This window comes from Chiloscyllium punctatum, chromosome 4, assembly GCF_047496795.1.
Source record: "Chiloscyllium punctatum isolate Juve2018m chromosome 4, sChiPun1.3, whole genome shotgun sequence".
NCBI lineage: Eukaryota > Metazoa > Chordata > Chondrichthyes > Orectolobiformes > Hemiscylliidae > Chiloscyllium > Chiloscyllium punctatum.
Window position 1 is genome coordinate 34,500,117 of NC_092742.1, and position 17,457 is coordinate 34,517,573.

At 42.3% G+C, this 17,457-nt stretch overlaps 1 protein-coding gene across 1 annotated transcript in view; it reads right to left on the bottom strand.

Annotated features, from left to right (window-relative positions):
- The window catches only part of syt16 (synaptotagmin XVI), a 195,947-nt gene extending 181,379 nt beyond the window's left edge, over positions 1-14,568 (bottom strand). Inside the window, exon 1 of the mRNA XM_072568349.1 lies at positions 14,458-14,568. Coding sequence (XP_072424450.1) covers positions 14,458-14,470 — 13 coding nt within the window. The 5' untranslated portion in view covers positions 14,471-14,568. The remainder of the gene's footprint in view (positions 1-14,457) is intronic.
- Between the last annotated feature and the right edge of the window lie 2,889 nt (positions 14,569-17,457).

A 17,457-nucleotide genomic window follows, 5' to 3' on the forward strand; every position in this document is an offset into this window, starting at 1 on the left:
AAGCTCATCCTATTTTGAAATCATCCTGATGAAAATTGCACACTGCACTGATGATTTTAGAACAGCACCTTTCCCAACATCACTATAAACAGAGCAGACAAAACAACATTTGTCTGAAGAGAAACAGAAACGTTAAGACCTTTCATCAGGTATGGTTTCATCGGTTCTGATAAACAGACCCAGAACTGTTTATCTGTCTCCACACAAACTGCTGCTTAAATGGAGCTTTGTTTTACAACCTGAACCACACCGTGGATCCCTGCAGTACTCAGCAGGATGGATATCAAGGTTCATCATGATTTGAAGGATGTGTAGCATACACCAGAACATGAAGGGACCCCAGCCTTTACCATCAGCTATCCAGGGAGTAGCTGAGGACCAGGTACATTGGTGGCGATAGTGATGAGGGCGGGGGGGGGTGGGGGGGGGGGGGTGTTAAGAAAGATAGAGGCAATCTTGATAGTGCCTTCACCCCAAAGAGGAATCTTCATGAAGAACTCATCCATTGCATTAGCCACCACCCAATTCCAATTTGACCAGCATTTCCGGACCACTATTCCATCACTGCATTCACATGGCCACAATGGAAAAGTAATAGAAAACAAAAAATAAATACGCATAACCAAATTTAATCAATAGAATATACCATACTGCAAAAAAAGTTCACCACTCCTTTAATGCCTGACTTTGGGGTGCCCTTTCCTGACCTAATGGCTCAAACATTGTACTACCCCAGAGACCCCAAGCTGGCAGCTGGAGGATGACTTTCTGTGGAAGCAGGTGCAGATCGCATTGAAGGGGGACCTCAAGCAAACCTGGGCCTAGAAGGCCTGGCTTCAGACTGTTCCACTTTTGCACAGAGGACAGCATTTCTTGTTGAGTAGATGACAAGTGTGAGATTGTTATCCTGGAGAGAGGACATGGAGCAGTTTAATCTAGAAGCACAACAGCAGCGGTCTGAGCACTCAGTCAGAGTGGTTATCGCTTGTACAAAATTTAGAGCAGGCGTTGCCCCTCGAGCATTCAGTAACATCACTCCTGATCTGATTGTAACCTCCTCTCAGCATTCCTGCCTGGCCCCTTCATCTCCTTTCTTAATAAGGATTGATCTATCTCTGCCTTAAGAATATTCAATAACATTGCTTCCATTACCTTTTGAGGGAGACAGGCATGCATAATCGCCCCATCAAATTTAAAGCTAATTATAACATAAACAAAAAGGGAGAAACTCAGGAGGTCTGACAGCATCAGTGGAGAGAAAGCAGAGTTAACTTTTTGAGTAAAGGAACACAAATCATTTTCTAAGTTTTCTTTGAAATTTGATTTCAGTTACAATGCCCCATTGGGAATGACAAATTCTAATCTAGTTTTATGTAATCCACTGTTTTTATTAAGTTAAAATAAGAGAGGATTGGGAACAACACACTACTACAGTCACCAGTTGCTGTTGGATGGTAACCAGAACATACCTTAAGTTTGGTCTAATTTGTTTGCTCTGCCATTCAAACGTAGTTGTTAAATTTTTTCCAACTCCATTCTCCACACTTCTCTCTGTTACCGTTGATCCCCTTACTAATCAAGCACCTAAAGATTTCTGTCTTAAATACACTCAATGGCTTGTTCTCCACAGATTCAATAGCCTTTGGCTGAATAAATTCCTCTTCATCTCACTTCTAAAGTGTTGTCCCTTCACAGCAAGACTGATGCTCATGGCTCCATTACATATATACTTTGTTTCCTGCTGCTTCTGCCCAGGTTGCTGTCACCAGCGGGAAGTACCATCTGGGAAAGTGGTGCCAGCCTCTGCCTTTCTCTAAATGATCCAGCTGCCCAGCTGCTATGTGTCTCTACGGCTGCCATGGCAAGGTTGGGAACATCCTGTTCTCCGATTCCCAGTGCTGACTGAGGGATAAATATTGGCCAGTACAGATAGCTCCCCTCCTCTCTTCCACACAATAGTGCCAAGGAATCTTTTATTTCCACCTGATGGGGCAGAATGAGTCTCAGTTTAAACACTTCATCCAAAAGATATGCCCTTTGACAGTATACCACTCTCTCAATACTGCACGAGAGCATCAGCTTTGATTGTAATGCCCAAGTCCTGATGTGGGATTTGAATCCACAACATTCTAACTCAAAGAATTATCAACTGTATCACAGCTATCATTTCAACAAATCTTTGAGCAATTCTGTGATACGCAGTAGCATGGAAAACATGGTTTCATTCCACATTGTTCTGTTACAGTTGAGGTGGTGAGAGGGGAAAAGAATCAATGACACTTTAATTCTCTGGTGTGGGTGTGCGAGTCCGAGTGCGAGTGCAAGTGCGTGTGTGAGAGCATGACAGTGTGAGAGCATGTGAGCAAGTGAGTGAGTACATAAACGCGAGTGTGTGTGTGCGCGTGTGTGTATGTGAGAGTGTGAGCAAGTGATAGAGCATGTGAGCCTGTGAGTGAACGAGCTGAATGTGGATTTTATCTAAACTACATTTTTAATTAGCTGCAGCTGGGAGATGGGTACTAATGTGGCACCACTTATTGCAAAGTGGTTCTAGTTATAGGAAGAAATGGTGGAATTCAGCCTGGAGGTGGGTGTCAAAGCTCTCAAATCTTGCAGGAACACTGCTTATACATTATTGAAAGGAATGAAATAAATAAGGTACATTAAGCACCAATACTGTTACAATTTTATCATAAAAAGAGCTTTGTATGGAAAACAACAGATAATTTGTTTTATTCACTTGTGAGATGTGGGTGTCGCTGGCCGGCCAGTATTCATTGCCTGCCCCTGGTTACCCCTGAGAAGGTGGTGGTGAGCTGCCTTCTTGAACCGCTGCAGTTCATGTGCTGCGGGTGCAGCCGCAATGCTGTTAGGGAGCAAATTCCAGGATTTTGATCCAGTGACACTTAAGGAATGGCAAGATATTTCTAAGTCAGGATGGTGAGTGGCTTAGGCAGGAACTTGTAGATGGTGGTGTTCCTTTGTCCTTCTAGATGGAAGTGATCCTTCTAGTTTGGAAGGGGTTGTCTGATCTAAAGACACTTGGTAAATTCTGCAGTGCAGCATGTAGATGGCACACACTGCTGCTCCTGAGCATCAGTGGTGAAGGGAATGAATGTTTGTCGAATCAGGGGAGATGCTTTGTGCTGAATGGTACCAAACTTCATGAGTGTTTTTGGAGCTGCACTCTTCCAGAAAACTCTGGAGTATTCCATCACACTCCTGACTAGTAGCTCATAGATAGTGGACAGGCTTTGGGTAGTTAGGAGATGAGATACTCACAGGCAGTATTCCCAGCCTCTGATCTGCTCTTGTAGCCATGATTTTGTATGGATAGTCTCGTTCAGTTTCTGGCCAATGGTAATCCTCACTTTTGCTAATGAGGTACTATTATATGTCTTTTTATTAAAATGTTGTTATGTCAGTTATAAATTAACACAGACTGGAACAACAGCTTCTGGAGATAAGACAACCCTGAAGGACAGAGAGAGCACAAAAGAAGTCAAAAATTGGGAAACAAAAATTAACAAACAGGTTGTGTAACATTGGTTCATATTTATAAAGGAGTTTATCCATGAAAAACATATGTAAACAGTAATGAGATGCCATTTACAAAGAAAGTGAATCAATTTATTTCAATAAAGATGGAGTATATAAACCATCAAAAGGAAAGATGTTAAAAGGGATTGTATAGTGAACTTGGGGAAAGGTTATGAATGTGTCACAACTGTTTAGTACACAATATATTGCATATTTTGTAAGCAAAGCCAATCTGTCTTTAAAATGGTAATCCTACAAAATGGCTCCCAAAGTCACATGACCAACCTTGCTCGTTTCAGTTAGTATTGGGACTAGACAGTCCTTAGCTCATGAAAAAAATCGCAAGAGACCTTTTCGATTTCAATTAACATTTTTCTTGGAAACTGTGAACAAATTCCTTAGAAATAGTGCCCCTAAAGGTGAGATTTGTTATCCTATCCCTGACAATGACAGCCATCCAAACTAATCGCAAGGACAGTTAAATATTCAATTCCCAACTAAAAGACAGAATGGATATATCTGTGCCCTCGGCCCAGGCAACCCAAAACTAATACAGGAGCTTAACTCACCAGTTTTGGGACAGCAGCCATGTTTAAATTTTGATCTCTACATCTATGAACACACTATTGTGTGTGAGTGCAGAGATCTTGAAGACCATGAGATGAGATTTCTTGACACTGCTTCTTAAACAAGGAGACAGAGGGTGGTAAGCTTACAAAAGGATTGAATGAAGATAAGAAGGATAATAACCTACAGTGCTGTAAAAGGCAATACAAAACGAGCCTTCACCCTCTCCCTGCCAAAACATACAGTCACCGAGATCCACAGCACAGCTCTGCAGCCCATCACATCTGCGCCAGTCAAAAACAAGCACCTAACTATTCTAATCTACAGTGAGTTCCAAATTCCCACACTCCTCTAGGTAAAAAAAGATTTTCCTTCCATCTCCAATAAAACTTCTGCTGCTTACCTTAAATCTATGTCTCTAATTATTGCTCCCTCCACCAAGTGGAAAAGTTTCTTCCTAATTACCCTGTCTATGCCCCTTGTATTGATACATCTCAATCATATCCCCTGGCAATCAATCAGTCTCATTTGCTCTAAAGGTAAGCAACCCAAGCAAGTAACAGGCCAGCAAGAGACTTATCTTTTTTTCATTTTCATGAGAGACTTTTAACTTTTCTCTCAAAGTTCATGAGCAATGATTGATAATGTTTTAGGTTTGTACCTAGATTTGAACAAAGGACTGTTCACATCTCAGGTGAACCATAACCACAACCCAAGGACACCTTGGAGTAGGGAGAGAGAGACCATCAACCTTTTGTTGTTGCAAGTCTGATCCAAAGGTATACTTAAAAAACAGAGTTAAAACCATCCCACTTTGAATTCAATTAGCCAATTTAAAAAGGACAGGTCACTGTGGGCCCAACGCACTCAGATTCCGAAAGAAACTTTTGGAAGAGGCTGTACAGGCTCCAGTATCAAAATTCAGAAAAACAAAAAAGGTTTCAGAACTCTGACTCATGGCAAACTAGAACTCCAATCGTCAAAAATTGAATCAATTTGACATCAGTGTCAGGGAAAATACCAGAGTCTTGAAAGGATCATATTTTTTCAAAAGAGCAAGAGTCCATAAACGTTCTTCTCTTCAGATATTGTCCCTCTCCAGTGGAAATCTGCTACCATTACCCCTCTATTCAAAAAGAGGACCTTTGACCCCTCCATACTTACAAAGTAACACCCCATCACCCTTTGTCTAGAGGCCTTGAACACATTCTGGATTAGTGGTGTTGGAAGAGCACAGCAGTTCAGGCAGCATCCAAGTAGCTTCGAAATCGATGTTTTGGGCAAATATTCCTGATGAAGGGCTTTTGCCCGAAACGTTGATTTCGAAGCTCCTTGGATGCTGCCTGAACTGCTGTGCTCTTCCAGCACCACTAATCCAGAATCTGGTTTCCAGCATCTGCAGTCATTATTTTTACCGCCTTGAACACATTGTTCCCTCCCAAAGCCCTTCTCAATCTTTCCTAGAACTCCATATTTGAATCCTTCTGCTCCTGACTCAGTATCAAAATCCAAAAACTGCATGACACGTTAACTTTCTACTCACACCCTTCTGAACCCAGCAGCAGCTTATTGACCACACCATTGACCACACCATCCTCCAACGTTTCTCCACTGTCATCCAGCTGAATGAGACTACTCTCACTTTGACACAAAAAATCTTAACACACAAGCACTTGATAACTGAATTTAGAGATAGCGTTGCAGCAAATTAAAATCTCCCCCACCACTATTAATGAAACAGTGCATGATATATAAAAGGAAGCTAAAAACAGCAAATTCCATGTATTTTACCATAAAGAACAAATGTTGAAACACATATCAAAACAAAGCATCATTAACTAAATGCTTCTCCTCAATCCATAACAATCAAACATATTTTAAATTATATCTTGCTTTTTGGAAAATTTCCCGTTATTTCTCCTTTTGTTTTCTCTGTACTAGAATGCATAACCTTGATTCTGAACTGCAGCAATGACAGTGATGTGAATTCTCTTGTTGTCTACTGCTAAACCATTCTCAGGTACCTCGGTCTGAAGGCAGTCAACCTGCTTCATGACTTCCATTCTGCAAAGCCAAAAGTTTCAGGGTTCTGAAGTGTTCCGTTTTCGATCTGAATGAATTCAACATTCTCACTCTTGTCCAGGATTTAGGTCACTGTCCATTGTTTGCTGAACATAAAGCAATACCTAAAAGGGAGGGGAGTATGAAACTCATGCAACGATCTGGACTGAGGCAGATCAATTTGCAAAGACAAAATGTTCATGTTCAAGATTTAGTTGTTTGAGGAGTTTTGTTTATGCTTCAGGTCAGTCTCTCATAGAACCCCTACAGCGTGGAAACTGGCCTTTCAGCCCGACAAGTCCACACTGTCCTCCAAAGAGTATCCCACCCAAACCCATTCCCCATTACTCTACATTTACCCCTAACCTACACATCCCTGAACACTATGGGCAATTTAGCTTGGCTTCATCTAACCTGCACATCTTTGGATTGTGGGAGGAAACCAGAGCACCCGGAGGAAACCCGCATGGACACAAAGGGAACGTGCAATCATCCAAAGCTGGAATCGAACCCAGGTCCCTGGTATCGTGAAGCTGCAATGCTAACCACCGAGCCACCGTGCCACCTCTGCTTTCATATTTGAATACATCAAGTGTGAAAGGTTCATTTTTAAACAAAAAGACCAAAAACCAAAGAAGATACATGCATTCCAGAGGTCAGTTTGTTGCCCCTTTCATACAAGTGATATTTTTGCAGTTTGACTCATGTTAAAATATACCACAAGCCTGTGCTCAATTGCAAGCTAGAATGATGGGATTAAAGGTACTTCCTTTTTTGTACTTCATCATGTTTCTGAATGCAAAGTTGTGAAAAATAAACTGACGACAATCCTGTCCAAATTGTTAGTCTTGCAAACAAAGTTAGTATGCCAAAAAAAATATTAGTTAAGGATGAGGAATTTGAAATTAAGAGTACACTGCTGCAAGGTATGTAAACAGCTTCATTTTGTATATAAACGACTGGTACAATGAGCTTTGAAAAGCAATTTCTAATAGAAGCCTTCCTTCTGCCATTGCTTGCTGTGACCCAGGATCCCGACTCTGACATAGTTGTTTCACATTCACAGCAGAGGAAGATAGTGGGCCAAGACAGTGCGCAATTCATTTGTCTATTTTCACTGGGTCCTTTTCCTCAATCAGATGAGCTATTTGGGCCTCACCTCTTCAAATGAAGCTGCAAACAGTCAACCTTCAGAGATCATTGAAACCAGAGGTTGTTGATGGCAATGTCCACCGTCTTCATACTTCACCAGGGGCTGTTATAGGGGGAGGAAGGTCACGCCAGTGGTCATTCCACCGCACAGGTGTTGTTAGTTTAACAATAAGTATGTGCTCATGGATACACCTGGACCTCAGATTTGGTGACAGTGGCCTTGCCACAAGTTGTCAGGATATGTGGCTAAGACAGCAAAAATGAAAACAGTCAGCTTTTTCTCATACCAAGCATATATTACCCAGCTCTCACCTGTAGAAGAGCACACCAAGGATGCAGACTTGATACAACACTCTCAGTTTGGTTCTCTCAGTTAGGTTGCTGTTGCCTCACACATTCAGAGCAGCTACAACCCTTACATTGCATGCACTGATCAGCTACAGCCTTTACAGTACATGCACTGATCAGCTACAACCCTTACAGTGCATGCACTGATCAGCTACAACCCTTACAGTGCATGAACTGATCAGCTACAACCCTTACAGTGCATGAACTGATCAGCTACAACCCTTACAGTGCATGAACTGATCAGCTACAACCCTTACAGTGCATGCACTGATCAGCTGCAACCCTTACATTGCATGCACTGATCAACTACAACCCTTACATTGCATGCACTGATCAACTACAACCCTTACAGTGCATGCACTGATCAGCTACAACCCTTACAGTACATGCACTGATCAACTACAACCCTTACAGTACATGCACTGATCAGCTACAACCCTTACAGTGCATGCACTGATCAGCTACAACCCTTACAGTACATGCACTGATCAACTACAACCCTTACATTGCATGCACTGATCAACTACAACCCTTACATTGCATGCACTGATCAACTACAACCCTTACATTGCATGCACTGATCAACTACAACCCTTACAGTGCATGCACTGATCAACTACAACCCTTACAGTACATGCACTGATCTCAGCATCATGTGGCAAATCATTAGTAACAAAAAACAGAAAATTGCTGGAGAAACACAGCAGGTCTGGCAACATCCTTCTTCAGAACTGACTGTCACTAGGCAAAGGTGGGGTTGGGGGTTTTGGGTTAATAGACCCAAAATTTTAATGCTGCTTTCTCTCCACAGATGCTGCCCCACTTGCTGAGTTCTTCCAGCAACATCTGTTCTTGTTTTTGATTCCTAGCATCTGCAGTTCTTTGCTTATTTTTTGACAGATTGTGAGTGACTGTGGAGAAGAGAACGTGAAGCTATCAACAGTCTCTGGAATCACAATGACAGTGCTGACAACAGCAGCCTGGCGATGTCATGTTGCATGGTATTTACCTTCCTGATACTGATGGACAAACCAAACCATGATATTTTTGTTGTTTCATATATGAATAGCTTGCAGCATCTGTGTAGGTCACTCTCTAATGGGGACCAGGAACATTGTTGTCTTGGATCTCAAACAAGCAGAACAGAACAGAACAGTTTACTGTCAGTTCTGGGGAACAAGAGGATACCTTGTGTTAGAAAGCCTGAAAGCATATGACAACTAAAATAGAAGAACCAAAAGTAAAAAGATAAAACGCTGGTGCCAGAACACAATTCTTGTTTGATCCCACTGCCAATCTCAAAACATAATTTGATGTTGTCCTTATTAACCACTTTATCTTAGAAAGAGGTGAGCTTTGGTGAGCAACCAATTTACTCCAGCAGATCAATGAAGGAAATACATAATGAACTCCTTTGTTCACAACATTTCTCTTGATCTTCACAGTGCAGCAGATATGCATGTCACTTGTAGATTGTCTACTTCTGATAACAGCGGGATTCAGGGTGGCTGTGTTTAGTAGTGAGATGCTTTGACAGTTATTGCAATTAGTGTGGGCATTCTTGCTCTTGTACAAGGTCTCTGCCATCATGGTTTTTCCTGGAGCACTATAGTCTCCCTCCAGCAGAGGAAACAGTTCATGCTGCAGAAATGCTGGCTCCACTACTTGAGGAGTTCAGATGGTAGAACATCAGCATCTGAAGCATTACCCATGACAAGTGAGTCAATAGCTCTGCAAACCTCCTCCTCCACTATGGTCTCTATGTCCAGCTCTGCCATGATAGGCAGTCATTCTATAGTATCCTCCTTCTGCTACAATGCTATTGCCAGAGCACAACTCAAAAACAGAGAACCAATTCTGCCCTACCTCTACAATATAGTCAAGGAGGACCATACTTCTCTTTGCTTTCAATTGAGTAGCTTTTCTGCCGATGGATTGGTCATCATTTTGATCACTTCATCTCCCTAACGTTCTGGGTTGAAGGACATCCAGATATTCTGGCAGAGTTGATGCACTGTTTAGTCTTTATGTTAGGCAGCTTTTATTGAACTCAGACATTTTTATGCTAATGAGCATGAACTGCTTGGTTTCAAAGTGATAAATTCCATCACAAATGATTTTAGCTCCAGACTAGTCAGCAATGTTCTGCTCTTACCTCCCATATGTTGGGAATATTGATTTGTTGCATCCTGAGGGATGTTCTTTTTCACTTTAGAATTAGAATTAGAATCCCCACAGTGTGGAAACAGGCCCTTCGGCCTAACAAGTCCACACTGACCCTTCAGAGAGTAACCGACCCAGGCCAATTCCCCTATCTTATATTTACCCCTGACTAATGCACCTAACCTTCACATCCCTGAACACTATGGGCAATTTAGCATGCACCTAACCTGCACATCTTTGGACTGTAGGAGGAAACTAGAGCACCCAGAGGAAACCCACACAAACACGGGGAGAATGTGCAAATTCCACACAGACAGTTACCAGAGGCTGGAATCGAACCCGGGTCCCTGGCACTGTGGGGCAGCAGTGCTAACTACTCAGCCTCTGCACCATGTGGGAATGCTGGACAGCACTTATTCAATTGAGTTACAGAACTGTTGATTTGTATTTGGCAACGCAGTGAGGAAGACAGTATTGCTGCTTTGAGTGAAATAATTCTAAGAACTGCATTCTCGTCCTACTCCATGCAGGCAGTGGTCTGTCTATCAGTCAGTGCTGAGGTACCCTGCATCTTTGGCGAATAGAGTTTAGAGATTAACATCATTGTCAATCAGATCCTACTGGTATCCACAGTCTGATTCTAAACCGCTGCATAATACCCATGGCATAGTTTGTTAAAAACTCAAATAATCCCTATTCATTGTCAATTATTTCCCCAAACCACAATGTCCAAGGCAGGAAGGACATACCTCCTTTATACATTGAACTCCCCCAATGGGTAAACATACTCTAAGTTAGGGATTCAACATCATTTGCCTAAGGGTACACAGAATAGATATTCATGAAGTTAATGGGTTCAGTTTGAGTTGAGAAGGAAATGTAGAGAGAGAGAGAGCAAGAGTGTGTGTGTGTGTGTGTGTGTGAGAAATAGGTTCTGTAATGAGTCCTGTAGTCTTGCAGTTGTTTTGACCTTTTTAGATGCATCGACTGGGACATTTTGAATAATAGTTAATCTCTGGATAGCAATTAAGCAAACACTTAAATGCCTCACTGTGTTACATTATCTTGGTAAAGATCGATGGAATTGGTAAACTAACAGGAATACACTGTTACAAAATGCCCTTTGCCATTCAAATAGATTCTGGCTAAGCTTACAAAATGATTGGAATGTCAAGCAATGAATCGGGGAGCAGACAGTCCAAAATAAATGCAACGATTTTTTATTGTTCCTTTGGTTGAGCTCTAAGCAATCCCACTCTTGACTGACGTGTGGTTAACTAACACTGCTTTAATGTTAGCAGGCTGAACTCCATTCCAACTAGCTGAACTGTCAAAGGATTTCGATCTAAACTTTAACTGCTGGTGACAACATACTATTCTGACGATCATTAATGTGTGAAATTCTCTTCTTCAAGATGTAGCTGAGGCTGGGTCATTGAATTAACTCAAAGTATTTAGATTGATGTTTATAGAGAGCCAACGGTTGTGAGGGCAGGCAGGAAAGTGGAGTTGAGACCACAATCAAATCAGATCAGATCAGTTCAGTTCAGATCTTACTTAATGACAAAGAATCATATGGACTATTCTTGCTCCAAGCCTTTATGTTTCTACATTTGTAGATTTAGGAAAGTGACTGGAACACACAGCTTTATTTTCAACTCATGCAAGAACTGAAAAGCTCATAATAAAAAAGTTTTACAATGTCATAAGTGACCTTCTGTAATACTAAATCAAAGTATAGGTAGATAAATAGTTTGATATATTCAACAATGCTAACTTTTCCTTGCACTACTTTTCAAAAAAGACAAGAATCTATTTCCATTTTGTTTTACTGGAGCTGCAAACCTTCAAATTTACTAAGGCCATGCTTGAATGGCTTGTCTTCTCTCGACTCAGCATTTTGCTATTGACTTCGACTACATTGACAATGGAACTAAAGACATTTCCCAAGCAGAGAAAGCAAATGAGGGGAAATGGAAGGTAAGTTATGATAAATACCTATTCACATATCACAAGTTACTTTTATATACATGTACTTGGATCGCTAAACAGATTTCAATATTCTATCAAATGTTGGGATCTTAACAAAGATTGGATATGTATAACACAAGCAAAAGGTAACTTGAAGCATGGCAAATTAATAAAAATGTAAGAAAGCAAAGGGTAGTTATTGAGGTTGAAGGCAGATCCAACAATGTTCCACAAGAATTTGTGCTGTGGCCACTGTTATTCATAATGTATACAAATGAGCTACATTTAGTAACTCATAACAGCATTAAAAATTGCAAATGATGCTAAACCGTGGAGTACAGCTAACACTGAAGAAAAATACAATATACAAAATGACAATCCAAAATGAGCATATGGAGCAGTTAAGTGGCGAATGAACTTCTATTTCACATATTGTAGAAGACAAGTTTTGCAGGAAAAATAAAAAATGCACGTAAATGTAAGTTCTTGAAAACTTATTCACCTTATGAATCATTAGAAGTTAAGCATCTAAACTCAAGGGGTCTTCAACCCGGGAATCATTTCATTGTTTTATTTCCTACATTAGTCTAACTGGCTGAGGCAGTAGTTGTAGATCCGCTAAGAAAAATTACAGAAGAAAGAGAAGAGGCTAACAAAGATAACTTAAAGGCAAAGATTAAACCAACCCAATACATCAAAATCAACTGAACTATTTACTACTCCAACTGATCTGCTGCAGGAGACATAATATTTTTACAACTGAGAACCAAAGTTAGAAAGTTGATCTAAAAATATAGATCCTGAAATGTGCAAACCGAAGTTTCACTCGGACTGTTCTGCAGTCACTGTATTGTTTAGATTTGATTTTTTTTTACATTTATTTTCATTGCCAATGGTTATGAACCTTTTGAACAGCACTGATCGGATTACAAATATAGTTATATGGCACACTGAGTTTTGTTTAATGCTTACATTCTTCCAAAAGAACCATTATCCTCACACTAACCATCATTCGAGTTACTTTTTAATAAGTCATCTCAGTCTATATTGATGGCACTATGCTCAAACTCAGACTCCCTTCCTCAGTCTCAGTCCTTCAGCAGACGGGTTTCTTCCGTCATTTTGCCCACGAAAATACTAATCCACACTATTACCAGTGAGGTGTGACTTTTCCAATGCCTTCTGTACTGCAGTATCATCCTCCCTGCTGTAAGGAATCTAATCGAATCTAATCTAAAGTAGATAGAGTCTAGTATATCACAGTCTGCTTTCACATCCATAATCACCATCCGTCCCTCATTCCTCAGAGAAGTGACCACCATTTTCCATGTAATTTCAAATAGGATCTCCCTTGCCTTAACTCCATAATCTTCTCCAACAGTAGCTCCTACTGACACCTTCCTCCTCTATCACTCCCTTAATTCTCTGCTGTGGCATTACCTGGTTGTTCGCTCACTACCAAAAGTGAGCAAAGGCAAACCAGAAGAGGCTCTGCCAAACAATTTCAATCTTGTCTTATGGCAGCCTTTGAGAGCTTCTTAAAATCACTAGCTCAACAGTGATTTTCCGAATATCTTTTTTCTCACTCCCACACAAAGTTGCTTACAACTTAGTGCACAGAGAAAGGCCATTGATTTTATGCTGCAAATTAACCTCCTCCCACTCAGTTTATCGGCAGAGAGGAAGTATATATACACATCCTTTTGTTCTCTTTGCTCTAATGACCAGCTTCTCCTTAAAAGCATCTGCCCTGTTCACCTCTGGTAGTGCATGCCGAGATAGAGTGGAAAAGTTAGGAACTCGCTCACACTTCGCAAGAATATAGCAACATTCTGAGATCACCTAGACTTTATTGGATATCTGAACAGGATTGCATTGCAAACATCTTGCTCAAGTCCTGTCACTTTTTTTCCCCCTAATTTGTGAATATCCTGTCGTGATCGTGAACAATTCAAAACTCCGGGAGAGATTAAATTGACAGCTGGCCAGGAGACCTACCGTCTAAGTAAACCGACGTTAGCTGAAAACAAAGGTATGTTTACTGACACTCTGCGGTAGTTTTATTTTGAGCTATTTTAGCCCTCTCCCGCCCCTCAGAAAAATGTTAAGCTTCTGTAATAGGTCGTTCCACCGACAACAAGAGCGGAAAGGTGCACACCGTTGGATGCTGCCTGAACTGCTGTGCTCTTCCAGCACCACTAATCCATAGGTACCACCCATACCTCACTGCATTGTAATAACAGAAAGCTTCCTTCTTCGTAGCCCGAGGTCTGCCCCGCGGTGCACCTAACTCACTTGTTTTCATCGCCATTTCAAACATAAATTTTTTGGTGCTCCACTATCTATAATATTAAATCAAATTGGTGGCTCAGCCAACCAGTACCCAAAGCGACTCGACCCCCCCCCAAAAAAAAACACACACCCGCCCAACATGCAATCGCTTAGGAACATTTGGGTGTTCAAATACAATAAAATAAACATAACATTGATACCAGCCCAGTAAAGCCGACTATCTGACAGTCGCTGCATTCTTCCAAGTGTTTCCGAGAATCCAGCACCTATTGGATCTGAGCACTTGCTCTAATTGCATCCTAATGCATGTTACCAAGCCCCAGCCCGCTTTCTGTTTAACATCGATTGACGCTGCACACTTACTGTCTGTCGCCATAATCTGGTCACGTCCGCTGCAGAGTTAACCCGGCCAGCCCTCCCGGTGGAAATTCCTCAGGCAAATCCCAAACATGCAACACAACAGCCGCTTTCCACTCGCCTCCTCTAGCAGCACTGCGATCCCTGCAATATCTCTAACTCCTCCTCCTCCTCCTCTTCCAGCCAGCGCCAATCCCTCTCGTCAACTCGCTTTCCTCTCTTCATGAAGCTTCTCGTGTGATGAATAGTAAAACCAGGGTTATTATGCCACAGTGGTAGTGTCCCTACCTCTGAGCCAAGCAAGGCCCATTCAAGTTCCGCCAGTTCCATGGGTGTGTCTGATCAGGTTGAATTGAATTTATTGTCACTTGTACCGGAGGCACAGCAGATACAAGCAGATCACAGAGTTAAGTGTCATAGATAAGTAAATAATAGGTAAACAGTGGCAAAAACAAAAATACAGGTACAGGGGAATGGTAAGAGTTTGTGAGTCCATTCAGTATTCTAACAGTAGGGTAGAAACTGTTTTGAAACCAGCTGGTGCATGTGTTCAGGCTTCTGTCCCTTCTCCCCGATGGTAGAGGTTGTAGAAAAACATTGCCAGGGTGGGATGGATCTTTGAGAATGCTGGTGGCCTTTCCTAGACAGCGGGCCTGGTAGATGGACTCTATAGATGAGAAGTTGGCCTTCGTAATTGTCCAGGCCAAGCTCACCACTCTCTGTAACTGCCTCTGATCTTGAATGGTACAGTTGCCATACCAGGTAGTGATACATCTGGATAGAATGCTCTCGATAGCGCACCTATAAAAGTTGGCAAGAGTATTACCTCAGCTGCCTGAGGAAGAAGAGACATTATTGGGCCTTTGTAACCAGTGCGTCCACATGAAGAGTGCAAGAAAGCTTGTTGTGAATGACCACTCCCAGGAGTTTGACACTCTCCACTCGTTGCACCTCTGTGCTGTTAATGTCTAGGGGGACAGGAGTAACATCTCACCAAAAGTCAATAATGAGTTCCTTGGTTTTGCCGGCATTGAGAGCTAGGCTGTTCTTCCAGGTCTTCCACCTCCTGTCTGTTTCGTTGCCATCTGAGATTCGACCGACTATGGTGGTGTCATTAGCAAACTTGTAAATGGCATTAGTCTGGTATTTGGTGATGCAATCATGGATATACAGTAAGTACAGTAGGGGGCTGAGTACGCATTCCTTAGGGGGGTCCAGTGTTGAGTGTTAATGAGGATGAAATATTGTCCCCAGTCTTCACTGATTGTGGCCTCTGGGTCAGGAAACTGAGGATCCAGTTGCAGAGAGTGGGGCTTAGTCCGAGATCACTAAGTTTAGTAATCAGTCTCAAGGGGATAATAGTGTTGAAGGCTGAACTGTAGTCAATGAGTAAGATTCTTACGTAGCTGTTCTTGGTGTCAAGATGTTTGAGGGAGGAGTGAAATGCGAGTGATATGGTATCTGACATGGATCTGTTGGTCCAATAGGCACATTGGAGTGGGTCAAGAGTAGTGGGGAGGCTGGAGTTGATTAACGCCATGACCGGTCATTCAAACCACTTCCTGACCACTGAAGTTAGGGCCACAGGGCAGTGGTCATTGAGACATGCTGCATGAGCCTTCTTAGGCACAGGGATGATGTTGGCTCTTTTGAGGCAGGGACAGTGGCCTGCTGCAGGGAGAGTTGAAGATGTCCGATAAGACCTCTGCCAGTTGATCTGCTCGTGCCCTTAGTGCACGGCCTGGTACTCCGTCTGGTCCCATCGCTTTCCTTGGATTCACATGAAGGAAAACTGATCTGACCTCTGATACAGTGACTGTTGGGATAGGTTTATCAGGACTTATCGGAATAGGTGTTACCTCTCCACCGAAGTTCTGCTCAAAGCGAGCATAGACGGTGTTGACACGATCTGGGAGTGTTGTGTCATCGTCTGCTATCTTACAATGTCTCTTTTTAGATCCTGTGATGTCATTAAGTCCTTTCCATAGTCGCCGGGTGTCTGTCTCTAGTTTGGATCGGTATTGGTCCTTGGCTATCTTAATAGCGCTGCCAAGGTCATACTTGGATTCCTTATATTTGAATGGGTCTCCTGATCTGAAGGCCTCATGCCTGGTCTTTAGCAGGTTCTGTATGTCCTGATTCATCCAGGGTTTCCTGTTAGGGAACACCTGGATTGATTTCCTCGGTGTGCAGTCCTCCACACACTTGCTGATAAAGTCTGTGATGGTGGTGGCATCCTCGTCCAAGGTACCTGTGGACTGTTTGAACATGGTAGACAGCACCGGAGTTGATCCTCTGCCTCCTCTGACCAGCAGTGGACCTGTATCCACGAAGGGGTCTCCCGCTTGAGCTTTTGCCTGTAAGCCAGAAGAAGAAACACAGCATTGTGGTTGGAGTTCCTGAAATGAGGGCAGGGGATGGAGCGGTTGGTATCTTTCACAGTGGTGTAGCAGTGGTCTAAAATGTTCAGGCCCCTGGTGGGGCAGGTAATGTTCTGGTGGTACTTGGACAACACCTTCCTGAGATTGGCTTGATTGAAGTAGCCAGTTACAATAAACAAGGCCTCGGGGTTTTCCATCTCCAGGGTTAATTAGAAAGATCTAAATGAAGGAACAGGGCTGGAGTTTGAGATGGTCATTTAGAGTTATACAGCATAGAAACAGACCCTTTGCCCACCATGGCCCACCAGGTCTATGCCAATCAAAAATAACAAGCTACACTAATCCCATTTTTTTTTTAACAAAAAAAAATCCCATTTACCTGCGCTTAGTCCATAGCCCAACATACCCTGGCACTTTCAGTGCTCATCTAGATGCTTCTCAAATGTTACCTCTCAGGCAGCACATCCCATATTTCTACCAGCCTCTGGTTAAAAACTTTTTTTCTCTCTGTTCTCCTCTAAGCCTTATTCTCCACCTTAAACCTAAGCTCTCTGGTCTTGGACATGTCTGTTGTGGTTCTGTTCGCCGAGCTGGGAATTTGTCTTGCAAACGTTTCGTCCCCTGT